The sequence below is a fragment of the Malania oleifera genome, chromosome 3, assembly GCF_029873635.1.
Source record: "Malania oleifera isolate guangnan ecotype guangnan chromosome 3, ASM2987363v1, whole genome shotgun sequence".
Taxonomy (NCBI): domain Eukaryota; kingdom Viridiplantae; phylum Streptophyta; class Magnoliopsida; order Santalales; family Ximeniaceae; genus Malania; species Malania oleifera.
The window spans coordinates 111895482-111909088 of NC_080419.1; the positions used below are offsets into that span (position 1 = coordinate 111895482).

The window sequence follows — 13607 nt, forward strand, 5'->3', positions numbered from 1 at the left end:
ATAGACAACTCATCGAATTGGGTCATATACTCAAAAACAGTCATATTACCATGGCGCAAGCTATAGAGTTGATCCATAAGGCGCTCTTGGTATCTAATAGGCACATACTTCTCAGTGAGCCTATCTTTCATCAAATCCCAATGCTTAATAGGCCTATGACGTAGGTGACCCTCTTGCCTCTCCACATTCATCCAATGGAGTTTCTCTTGTCCAATCAATCTCCTCTTAGTGAATTGGACCCGATGAGGGCCAATCATCTTGTAGTACTCAAAGTAGGTATCCATCTCAGCTAACCAATCTTTAAAAAGTTTGGGATTCATTTGACCATCAAATGTAGGGGCTTCTATCTTCACCCTCCTAGTCATGTCCTCGTAAGGATCATGTTGGTCCCTATGGTGTGGTCTCTGACCTTGAAATCCATCCAAGTCATATTCCTCATCATCCCAGTATGGTTCATAAAGATCATGATGTTGGGATCTCCCATAATTAGCTTGTGGAGGAGGTCGTCTTGGTGGAGAAGGAGGTCGTCCTCTTGGAAAGTGAGGTCGAATCCTCGGGGGCAGAGGTTGTTCCCTAGATGGAGGCCTCTCTTGGCTTTCATTTTCTTGTTCTAAGGGTTGCTCTATGCTTCCTTGAGGTGGGTCTTGTGGGTTTTGAGTTTCCAACCTCTCAATTCTAGTTAAGGCCTCTTCTAGGTCCCTATTCAATCTAAGGACTTGTTTTGGAGGTCATCAAGGATGTTATCCCGTTCATAATCAGATCTATGACCTCGGTATGCATTTCCAGACCTAGTTGCCTTCTAATGGGTATCAGGCCAACAAAAGGAACACCCAATGGGGCATTCGGCTAAAGTGAAAAGGAGAGTCAATCCACTAGTCGAGCTATGTAAACTAGCCAACCTAGCCAAACCTAGGCTCTAATGCCAATATGATGTAGGACAATTCTAGGAACCCTAGTCCTACAGGTTGTGGAAAATTAAAAAAGTTACAAGATTCATGTTGTAACAACCTGCTTAACTTATCACATAATAAACATAAATAATAATAACATCAACCCGAACCCGTGGGTAGCGGGGAATAGCCTGACATAAACAGCAGAAACCTAAGCAGCAGTAAAATTAATTTACATCCATCAAACCATTAATTACATAATACCAGAGTCTACTAAATTCCCAAAATACAGTATTTGAATACAATCTCCAAAACATCAAAATAGACCTAGGATTTTACAACAAAAATCTCCTGATCCTAGATCAAAATTTACCCTTCTAGCAACGAAGCTCGCTCATTCGACGGCAGCCACAACTCGCCGGTCTCTCAGGGTCTCCTGAAAATTAATTAAGTTCAGGGGTGAGACACATCTCAGTAAGGGAAAATAAACTAAATGCAACTGTGTGGCAACATGAATATATAATGTAGTTATACATATACAATACATTTCATATATCTGTAAACATTCGTCATAACATACTGAATAATCATATACTTTCATATTTTTTTAGTAACTCATATCATTCATAAATTGTCTGTTATATCTGATAATACTGAAAACATACCCAGGATGAATAGCTAACTGATGTCATGTATTACCCCCTATGACGGGTTGTGCAGCCCGAAGGCGGGACGTGACAATGGCTGGCCGACCACTGCCGAGTCAAAAATGGCTATAAGTACAATGGGCCCGCCACACCCTGATCCGGACTGCCAGGTGGACGTCCATACTCTACTGAAAGCCACATCGACTATCCATCTCTCACCCCCTCGTGGGGTGGTTAGGACCAATATGATCATAAATATTTGATCTATAAGCTACGGTACCGTACTCCTGAACTGAACTAAACTAATATCCGGTTCTGATAAGATATAATATATGATAATATAACATCTTTCATAATTTCATAAATACGGCCTCGCGCTGAACATTTCATAAATACGGCCTCGCGCCGAACATTTCATAAATATGGTCTTGCAGCGAACATTTCATAAATACGGCCTCGCGCTGAACATTTCATAAATACGGCCTCACGCCAAACATTTCATAAATAAATCAATTATCATGTATTTTCAAAACTATAATGTACTGCATTATTTCATAATTCCTGAAAACATGCTTTACTCGTAAAATCTTTTATATCATAATACTTTTCATAAAAAATAACATTCATGCCACACAAAGCTGGGTAAATCATACATTTCATTCTAAAATCATAATTCCCGTACAATAGCAGTATTTTCCCAAATATACATTTATTCCATAATATTCAAATATCGTACATATTTTTCAGAAAATCAATTTGCTCATAAATAATAGTAATTTGCGTGAAAAATAACTGTTTTAATTTATTCCCTTACCTGACTACTGAAAAAGCCCCTAAAAATCTCAATCTAACACCCGTAGGGTTTCCTGATCAATGCCCTAAAAACGACAACCCCCAAAATTAAACATTAGTATTTCTTCGTAAATATCATTTCCTACAACTATGGTAAGACCAAATTTGGCATAAAAATTCTTGCCTCAACTTAGGGATGAATTTCAACCCAGCTCCACTAACGATCCGCTCCGACAGATATAGAGAGAACTTCTCTAGGAGCGTCGTAGTGACTTCAGATCGTCGAATCGGCGAAAATCCAGCCCGAAATCGAAGAGAGAAGGAGAGGGAGCCGAAGGGAGGAGAGAGAGAGGGAGCTTCTGCGCTAAATTTCATCAAAAATCCGAGTTTTTCACTATTTATAGGGCTGGATTCGTCGACGAGCCACGTCATCTCGTCAACGAGTCCTTTAATAATTTCGTCGATGAATCCCACTCCTCGTTAATGAAATTCAAACTGTCCAAAACCTCTCTCGGTATTTCCTCATCAATGAGACATGTCACCTCGTTGACAAGCCCAATTACAATTTCGTCGAAGAACGCTTTGCGTTCGTCAACGTGGCCTACTGCCTCCTTCTCTTCTTGTTTCCATTTTCCACTCTCTTAATCATTATTTAAATACTATTATTCTTCGGGTCATTACACATGTAAACTTGTCCTTAAGGACCTAATCAAGTAGGATAAGATAATCACTTGAAAGATGGTAGATTCAAGCCTTAGAATTAAGCCTAAATGAAAATTATATATCCTTAGAATAAGACACAATCAAGTATTCAAGTATGAAAATCTTCTTGACTTTGAAGAGTTTGTTTGTAGAGATTGTTCAAAGACATGCAAGGGATATTCTGAAAAGGCAACTGGAAGATGAATATTATATTGACTATTTAGGGTGTATTTTGGAAGTGTTTGAAATGAGCTTACTGAAATTATTTGCAATGATGAACACAACACATTCGAACCTTGCTCGATATCCCGAATGATGATTCTCTGCGCTACTTGAGGTTGTGATTGATCTGTTTGATTGTTGAAGTAATAATCTCACACAATAGCTACTGGAATGGTAAGATGAAGAATGGTAATCTTGTGGCCTCTTACCACTCAATCTCCAAAGGAGAAGGAATGTGGTCTCTCACCACTCACTCACAAAGAGGGAACAAGCTTAAAGCTTAAGAACAAGGTAATAACTCTTGATTCAATTCAAAATACTTGATGTTCCTAATAACTTACATGCTCAGCTATATATAGAGATGTTGGAACAACCCTCCAACCATAAGTAAATAAAATATAACAAGCTTTGAATGGAAAATGATAAAGTGAAACCAAAAAGTCAAAAATGTAGAAATTTCAAAACAAATAATCTCATTCCTCGGCCTTCCAAATGTTCAATACTTTGAATTAGCTCACCTACCATATATAAAATTAAAGATATGGAAGTCTTATTTGCAACACACTTTGAACCATTCCATTTAGATTTTTTTTGAGAAAGTTAGAGCTTATTTGGTGAAGGTGTACAATTGTCCATGTGATGCAAAATTTCTGGACGAATGACTACTATTAATAGGTATTAGGCCAACACAAGGAACACCCAATGGGGCATTCGGCTAAAGTGAAAAGGAGAGTCAATCCACTAGTCGAGCTATGTAAACTAGCCAACCTAGCCAAACCTAGGCTCTGATACCAATATGATGTAGGACAATTCTAGGAACCCTAGTCCTACCAAAGACCCTCTCACAAATGTGCACACACTAGATACACTTTAAGATGAGAATTTAATTAACCACAATGAACAATATAAATTATATGTGAAAACTACAGGTTGTGGAAAATTCAAAAAGTTACAAAATTCATGTTGTAACGACCTGCTTAACTTATTACATAATAAACATAAATAATAATAACAATAACCTGAACCCGTGGGTAGCGGGGAATAGCCTGACATAAACAGCGGAAACCTAAGCAGTAGTAAATTTAATTTACATCCATCAAACCATTAATTACATAATACCAGAGTCTACTACATTCCCAAAATACAGTATTTGAATACAATCTCCAAAACATCAAAATAGACCTAGGATCTTACAACAAAAATCTCCTGATCTTAGATCAAAGCTTACCCTTCTAGCAACGAAGCTTGCTCATTCAACGGCAACCACAACCCGCCGGTCTCTCAGGGTCTCTTGAAAATTAATTAAGTTCAGGGGTGAGACACATCTCAGTAAGGGAAAATAAATTAAATGCAACTGTGTGGCAACATGAATATATAATGCAGTTATACATATACAATATATTTCATATATCTGTAAACATTCGTCATAACATACTGAATAATCATATACTTTCATATTTTTTTAGTAACTCATATCATTCATAAATTGTCTATTATATCTGATAACACTGAAAACATACCCAGGATGAATAGTTAACTGATGTCATGTATTACCCCCTATGACGGGTTGTGCAGCCTGAAGGCGGGACCCAACAATGGCTGGCCGACCACTGCGGAGTAAAAAATGTTTATAAGTACAATGGGCCCGCCACACCCTGGTTCGGACTGCCAGGCGGACGTCCATACTCTACTAAAAGCCACATCGACTATCCATCTCTCACCCCCTCGTGGGGTGGTTAGCAACAATCTGATTATAAATATTTGATCTATAAGCTACGGTACCATGCTCCTGAACTGAACTAAACTAACATCCAGGTTCTGATAAGATATAATACATGATATTATAGCATCTTTCATAATTTCATAAATACGGTCTTGCGCCGAAATCATTTCATAAATACGGTCTCGCGCCGAACATTTCATAAATATGGCCTCGCGCCGAACATTTCATAAATACGGCCTCTCGCCGAACATTTCATAAATACGGCCTCGCACCAAACATTTCAAAAATACGATCCCGCGCCGAACATTTCATAAGTACGGCATCGTGCCGAACATTTCATAAATAAATCAATTATCATGTGTTTTCAAAACTATAATGTACTGCATTATTTCATAATTCCTGAAAACATGCTTTACTCATAAAATCTTTTATATTATAATACTTTTCATGAAAAATAACATTCATGCCATACAAAGCTGGGTAAATCATACATTTCATTCTAAAATCATAATTCCCGTACGACAGCAGTATTTTCCCAAATATACATTTATTCCATAATATTCAAATATCGTACATATTTTTCAGAAAATCAATTTGCTCATAAATAATAGTAATTTGCGTGAAAAATAACTGTTTTAGTTTATTCCCTTACTTGACTACTGAGAAAGCCCCTAAAAATCTCGATCTAACACCCGCAGGGTTTCCTGATCAATGCCCTAAAAATGACAACCCCCAGAATTAAACATCAGTATTTCTTTATAAATATCATTTCCTACAACTATGGTAAAACCAAATTTGACATAAAAATTCTTACCTCAACTTAGGGACGAATTTCAACCCAGCTCCACTAACGATCCGCTCCGGAAAATATGGAGAGAACTTCTGTAGGAGCGTCGTAGTGACTTCAGATAGTCAAACCGACAAAAATCTGGCCCGAAATCGAAGAGAGAAGGAGAGGGAGCTTTTGCGCTGAATTTCATCAAAAATCCAAGTTTTTCACTATTTATAGGGCTGGATTCATCGACGAGCAATGTCATCTCGTCAACGAGTCCTTTAATAATTTCGTCGACGAATCCCACTCCTCGTCGATGAAATTCAAACTATCCAAAACCTCTCTCGGTATTTCCTCGTCAATGAGACATGTCACCTCATCGACAAGCCCAATTACAATTTCGTCGAAGAACACTTTACGTTCGTCGACGTGGCCTACTGCCTCCTTCTCTTCTTGTTTCCATTTTCCACCTTCTTAATTATTATTTAAATACTATTATTCTTCGGGTCATTACACATGTAAACTTGTCCTTAAGGACCTAATCAAGTAGGATAAGATAATCACTTGAAAGATGGTAGATTCAAGCCTTAGAATTAAGCCTAAACGTGCAAATTATATATCCTTAGAATAAGACACAATCAAGCATTCAAGTATGAAAATCTTCTTAACTTTGAAGAGTTTGTCTGTAGGGATTGTTCAAAGACATGCAATGGATATTCTGAAAAGCCTACTGGAAGATGAATATTATATTAACTATTTAGGCTGTATTTTGGAAGTGTTTGAAATGAGCTTACTGAAATTATTCGGAATGATGAACACAACACACTCGAACCTTGCTCGATATCCCGAATGATGATTCTCTGTGCTACTTGAGGTTATGATTGATCTGCTTGATTGTTGAAGTAATAATCTCACACAATAGCTACTGGAATGGTAAGATGAAGAATGGTAATCTTGTGGCCTCTTACCACTCAATCTCCAAAGGAGAAGGGATGTGGTCTCTCACCACTCACTCACAAAGAGGGAACAAGCTTAAAGCTTAAGAACAAGGTAATAACTCTTGATTCAATTCAAAATACTTGATGTTCCTAATAACTTACATGCCCAGCTATATATAGAGATGTTGGAACAACCCTCCAACCATAAGTAAATAAAATATAACAAGCTTTGAATGGAAAATGATAAAGTGAAACCAAAAAGTCAAAAATGTAGAAATTTCAAAACAAATAGTCTCATTCCTTGGCCTTCCAAATGTTCAATACTTTGAATTAGCTCACCTACCATATATAAAATTAAAGATATGGAAGTCTTATTTGCAACACACTTTGAACCATTCCATTTAGATTTTTTTTGAGAAAGTTAGAGCTTATTTGGTGAAGGTGTACAATTGTCCATGTGATGCAAAATTTCTGGACGAATGACTACTATTATTGGGTTGCCAAGTCACGCACAATTTGAACCTCATGGTTTTCCCTATACCCAAAGAATGGTATGGGAGTCTTCTTTCCAGCCCAATTGTAATCGGGTTATTTGGGCCTCTGTAGATGAAGTTATGCATTTTTTTTGTAAAGGTGCGCAGTTGCCTTCATCCCAACGAATGTATCCACGTGACACCATCTCAGCGAATGTTATGTTTGGGGATTTTTGATCCCCATCAAAAGGCCTTGACGACAATGAAATCAGTTGGGTTTCTGCAAAAGATATGCAATCTTTTGTGGACAAATTTGAAGTGTACCTAGCGTCAAAGTTTATGAGGACATCTACCACATAGGTGGGGGAGCGTCTCAAATCGAGTTTGTTCAGGGCATTATGCTTGCCTATGACTGCTTGTCTCGTGCATTTGGGATGGGTTTTCATCATGTAAATACCTAGTGTAGGGTTATTTTTCAGAAATAGTTTTTTCTTAGGCTAAAAGGGGGAGTACGACTCCTCCGTCATATTGATGTTTCCTAGTGCTAGAGTAATAGCATAGAAAGCTCTTTAGGGGAGGGTGAGTATTCATCAATTTATAAACTCATTAGCTATTGTCAATGTGTTTAGCCTACTTGTCTCCCTTGCTAGACACACATTGTTAATGGAGGTATTGATAATGAATTACTTTACTTAGTGTTTACTGCTTTAAGTGTCACTGCTTTCATAAGTTGCTTATTGTTTTTGCTTATATCTTCTTGAATGACAATGAAAGTATTTTGTTGGTGAATTATGGTAAACTCTAGGTTGGCTGGTTAAATAAGAGGACTTTAGCTAGTGCCGCATAGTCATTTCACAAAGGTGTGAAATGTTTAGCTCTTGACACTCTACAATGATCTCCAATGATCGATCCTTGGGTGACGATCACGTAGCCCCATATTGTGTCCGCTCAACGCTAGCTGGGGATCCCCCTTTGCTCACTAGTTGTGTATACCCCTTCCTGTTGTGGCTTTCCAACGCATGTACGACCTCTTGCGTGCAACTGTGTGCTAATTCTAGGGCACCCAAATTTTAGGAGCTAACAATTAAAGGGAAATCCACCCTCATTTTTTATTTCTTTTAATGATGAGATTTATATATTTTTAACGATGAGTTTTTAGAGTCCTCGTTAATAGGATATTATTTAACAACCATTCAAAAATACCGTCATTATTTATAATTTTTTACAACGATATTTTGCTTTCATCCTTAAATATTGGTTGTTAAAAATTAAAATTCTTGTTGTGAGACTAATCCTTGATCAAACCACTAAGGCCTATCAATAAATGTGATTGAGGCAGAATTGAAGAGAGATAGTGATGAAATTAAAATACGTCAACACCACAAGGGGTGGTCATCAAGAGGCACCAAACAATCAAAGCAAATAATCCATAACCCAACTTCTTCTTCTTCTTCTTCTTCTTCTTCATTTAAGTTGTATTGAGAGCATAGATTTCATATCTCAAATTTAAATTTGTATGAAATTTAAACAAAACTCATTATACTTTTGTGTCGTATCTTGATCTAAATTCACGTAAGTTTCAATTTAAAATCCAAAATTCATACTCTGAAACACAAGATTCATCAATCTGATTTTTTAAATGAAAATTTAAACTTATATTATTTGGACAGTTCAAAAGCATTTGATTTGGCCCCGCTATGAGTTTTTTAAAGGGATCTTTTAAAAGGAACTTATGAAAAAGAACTTATTAATATTATTTTAAAAATTGTTTGGTTGGTTCCCCTATAAACAAGGAGTTGAAGAATGAAAAAGTTGGCTTTAAGTATTGGATAAAAAAGTTACAAGAAATCTATAAGCATCTAAAATAACTAAAAATAAATCTATATTTTCAAAAAATATAACTAATGCATTGATAATTTACTAATATTTTTAAAAAGAAATTAAGGATGATAATGAAATATAATAATTGGTTGGGAAAAAAGTTAATTTTTACCTTTTAAAATATTAAAATCTATAATTTTTAAACGTTGTCTAAAATTAAAAAAATAAATAAATTACTTACCAAACATGTTATATTCATCTTTATTTTTGAAAAAGAGAAGTTGATGGGGGAAATTGGTCAAATTCACTATATTTTTTCTTCTTATGATTTCATTGCATGAACACTATGATTATTTTAAGAAATCCTTTTTCAAATGGATTTATGGTGAGCCACTAGTGAGCATGGGCCAAGTATATTTCTTTATTTTAAAGGTTAAGTTTCTTTGCAATGAAGTAATGTTGTGTGTACTTTCTTTTTTTTTCCAATGATGTAATAGCACTTGCTAGGAAGAAAGATAATGGATGGAAAATGAATAGGGAGTGGAAGGGAATACCAAAGATAATGAAAGAAGTATTTGTATTGTTGATTAAAAGAGTCATGTTTTGACTATTTTTTTTCTGTGTACATTAGCTAAATTTGTAGATTCAATTGCTCTTTAAAATTTAGAAAACATGTTCCTTGCTAACATGACATGCAAATTTGGAATTGTTTAAGTTATTTATTTTATTTAAAAAATAATTTTATCATTTTTCACAACTTGAAATGTAAATTTAAGTATCCTCATTTTCGAAACATAAATTAGTCCCTGTATGTAAACCCCTTTGGGGTTGCTCAGGTGGTAAGGTGAGAGTCTTGTCTACCACATGTCGATGGTTCAAGCTCGCTGTCTCTGAGATCATACTCAAGATATTAACAGGATGTTGGTGGTGAGGTCTGCTAAATATCTCTGAATTTGGTGTCGCATTAAGATGTCTAATGTGGCGCAATGGTGGTTAGAGTCCTCGAGTCATTAGAAAAGAAAAAAAAAAACTCTTTTTTTTGTATCAGGTCCTCGAGACTTTCTATCCATGTATTAGAAGTTTTTCAAGAGAATTTATTTATATTAAAAAAAAAACATTCGATAAATACATGCACGTATTAATAATACCATTTGAAAAAATATACCAAGTTAAAAAATTCTTACATTCAATATCAATAGCACATTAAATAAATAAATAAAATTCTTTTCCCGAGCATTCTAAATATTTATGAGCAAATCTTTTTTCTAAGCATAAATGTACAAAGAAAACTAAGACTCATACTATCATGGTATGTGTATTTGTGTTTCATTTATTTTATTCAAATTTAGTATAGCATCGAAATGCTATCTCCTTCAAACCCATGAAAAATTTTCGGCTTCAATTTTAACAAATTAAAAAAAATCTCCAAATTCAATCACCAAAGCATGAATGACAAAAAATTATATATGTATTTTAAAATATATATATATATATATATTATAATAACAAAGACAAGCTGTCCACCTGCCTTTATCCTAACAACCCCATCTAACCCTCTCTTAAAACCAGCTCATTAATTCTAATTAAATATCATTACTACTCAAATCAGTCATTAATAATTAAGAAATAAAAGACTACTAGTAATAAGAATAAAAATAAAATGAGAATTAATTTAACAAAAGATTGTAGGATCTTCATTCTATTTCTTTCGAAATTTACATCCAACACCCCTAAACTATCTCAATACTACAAAAGTCTACATTTTTTTTTATTTCTTTTCTCTTTCTCTTCCATATTTTCAATTAAACCCCTCTCCAAGTCTCAATTTGACGACTCGAACATGAGGCCCACCCTGGCGGCAACATTATCCTGCATGGCGGCCTGCGAGTGCCGGTGCTCCCCTTCGTAAGTCACGATCAGCATCGTCGGGTCGTCCGGGGCCCGCTCTACGTGTTTCCTTGCCGGGCACCCCCTCACGCTGCTGCACTTGTAGTATCCCCTGAAACAAACATATAAAAATCAGAATCAAGCCTTCTGTCGATTGACACGTGTCCTGATCAGCATCTAATCGACGGACGGAGACGAAGGTCCGTAGTATTACCTTGGGTATGGGGAGCCCTTGATCGGCTTCTGGCCGTATTTCCTCCAGGAGTACTCGTCCGGCGGTATATCGGCGATCTTGGAGCTAATCGCTGGCACCCTAATCGTACTCTTAACCCGAGATTTCCTGAAGTAAACACAAAATTAACTGTTAATAAATAATGATTAATTGCGCACCAATTTGTCAAAACAAAAATATTGCTTTTCAAAGCAAAGATTCTGTCTAAAAAAGCAAGGGAAGTGCTTTGACATTTCCTGCACGGAGCGAACAATCAAAAAGCCAAAGAAATTAGAAAAAAAAAATCTGCTTTTTTCTATCGTACGCCGGGTGCGTTGAGCGCAACCCAAGTCCACTACGTGAGGAAGAAGACAAAAAAGTCAACGAAAACGTTTTCTCTAAAGTGCGCTGGGGTGGAAATGCGCACGTCATTGGTTAGAAGTCGCTGTCACGCGTGCCGTGTGCATTGAACTTAAAATTATTTAATGGGAACTTGCTAACAGCTTCTAGGGTTGACTTGTTGACTGTTGCGGTGGATTCAATTCAACTCGTCTGACCCGGTAACCGGTTAAAAACGTTACTCACCCACCCGAGCTGAATTAACTCGGTCGAGTTTGAGAAATTCAACAGAATTTTGTCTGTGGCCATTTAGCGGGAGGAGCATATGCAACAATATTTTCAACAAATTTATTATTTCAGTAATTACGAGTTGACTGAGTTAACTCAGTCACCAAGATTCTGCAAGAGTACTAGTTATTTAACCCCAGGTGTGGTTCAAGCGGTAATGCGGGCTATGGGAGTGCCTTTCACGAGATTAGGTGTTCAAATCTTCTGGGTTCGTTTCTGCCCTTTACCCTCCCTTTGGAGTTGTGGGGTCAATTTCAAGGGCGTAGGATTAGTCACGTGGACCGTAAAACGGATATGTGGATATCCGGTGCGTAATGCAAAAAAAAAAAAAAAAGAGTACTAGTTATTTAGCTAACATACGCTGCGGGCGCAGAGCGCTACATACCTTCTCTTAGAGCAATGGCACTTTGTTGAACTGGAATACTTGCCGGATCCATCTTCAGAGTGGTCGTGCTCGTGGCACCTCTTCTTGTACGACGTCGTAGAGAGCGGCGGTTTCCAGGCGGATGCTGCAGGCGCCGGCGCTAGGAACAGAGACGACCCTTGCTTCCCGTTAGAAACGCTTCCGTCTCCGGTGATCGACGACATGAACGAGGAGTTCGTCGACGACATCGGAGGCGATATGCTGAAGCTCTCGTCGGCACTGCTCGACTTAGGGTTCGAGCTCAACACATTCTGTTTAGTGAAATCTAGAGTCAGCGCCTGCGACTGCGAGTGGCAAAATCCGGCCGGCGCAACCGCCTCAGAGGTCGTCGGCGGAAGCGCAGCGTGCGGAGGGACCGGAGACGGAGTCACGGTAACGGACTGATACTGCGGAACGGAGGCAAAAGAAGGAGGAGGAGAAGCGGCAGGAGGCGCCGGAGCGGAGGGAGCGGGAGGTCCGCGACGGAAGCGGGCGTGGCCGGTGCGGTTGAGGAGGGAGATTACCTTCTTGAACTTAGAGACGGTGAAGTCGGCGAGGTGGGAGTAGTCGGCGGGAGGGTGTTGTTGGTGGTGCTGGGAGTGGTGGTTCTGGTGGGAGAGGAGGCGTATGAGGTGCTCCATGCTCTTGAGGCCGGCGGATGCGGCCTCCTGGATGGCGATCTGTTCGTCCATCTTGGAGTAGCTCAGCGTGTCAATGGCCATGATCGAGATCCAGAGCAGGGAGGCAGCGGCAGCAGAACCCCAAGCTCAGGCACGCATCTAGAGAGAGAAGGAGAAGTGGGAATCGCAGAGAGAGGGAGATGGGAAAGTGGGAAATGGGTGGGGCGGAGAAGGGGGGATATAAGGGTGAGAGGTGACCGGTTTACCGGGTGGGAGAGAGGGGCCGAGGGGATTTATTGGTCAAACACAATTTTTAAACTCTTTTTTAAAAAATTCGTCAAAATTTTTATATATAATATTTGAAAATGTATTTTTTTTAATAGGTAGTCTTTAACAAATATTATATATAAAGGAAAGAAGACGGCTGGAGATGGGGGAGTGGACTTTGAAGGGCAAATATGAATAAAAAATTGCAAATTGCGGGAAGAGGCCGGAAAACACCAAAGGTGCGTTTGGTAAGTGGGAGAATGGCGTGGGACCCGACCCGCGCAGGAAGAAAAGTAAAAGAAGGACTCGGCTGCCAGGGGAGCAATTTAGAATTTCCGATAATTGAGGGGGTAAATGGGTAAAAAACGCGGGCGTGGGTTGACTAGAGACCGCGACTGCCGCGTGGGAAATGGCAACCACCACATCACACTTGCAGCCAATAATTTCTTGTATTTACAATTTTAGACTCACCAATCATATAATCTCACTTAAATATTTAAATTCATGTAAATAAAAGGACAAAAATACCCCTCGAAATTTGACCCCCAAAAAAAGTCTCAATTTTTAAAAATTTTAAAAATATCATAAATCTTTCCCAACAATTGTACAAAG

At 38.0% G+C, this 13607-nt stretch overlaps 1 protein-coding gene across 1 annotated transcript; it reads right to left on the reverse strand.

Moving 5' to 3' along the window:
- Positions 1-10651: 10651 nt before the first annotated feature.
- LOC131150324 (probable WRKY transcription factor 17) lies at positions 10652-13105 on the reverse strand. The gene is made up of 3 exons (XM_058100963.1): positions 12091-13105; positions 11082-11207; positions 10652-10979 (listed from the first exon to the last, which is right to left on the reverse strand). Exons 1-3 carry the CDS (start codon positions 12828-12830, stop codon positions 10802-10804), a joined length of 1044 nt encoding a protein of 347 aa, XP_057956946.1. The 5' UTR covers positions 12831-13105; the 3' UTR covers positions 10652-10801.
- Between the last annotated feature and the right edge of the window lie 502 nt (positions 13106-13607).

Coding starts and splice junctions, on each gene's coding strand:
- LOC131150324 (XM_058100963.1), bottom strand. CDS start 12,830: ATGGCCATTGACACGCTGAGCTACTCCAAGATGGACGAACAGATCGCC. Junction 11,208..12,090: donor TGCCATTGCTCTAAGAGAAG/GTATGTAGCGCT, acceptor TGTTTACTTCAG/GAAATCTCGGGTTAAGAGTA. Junction 10,980..11,081: donor AAGGGCTCCCCATACCCAAG/GTAATACTACGG, acceptor TGTTTGTTTCAG/GGGATACTACAAGTGCAGCA.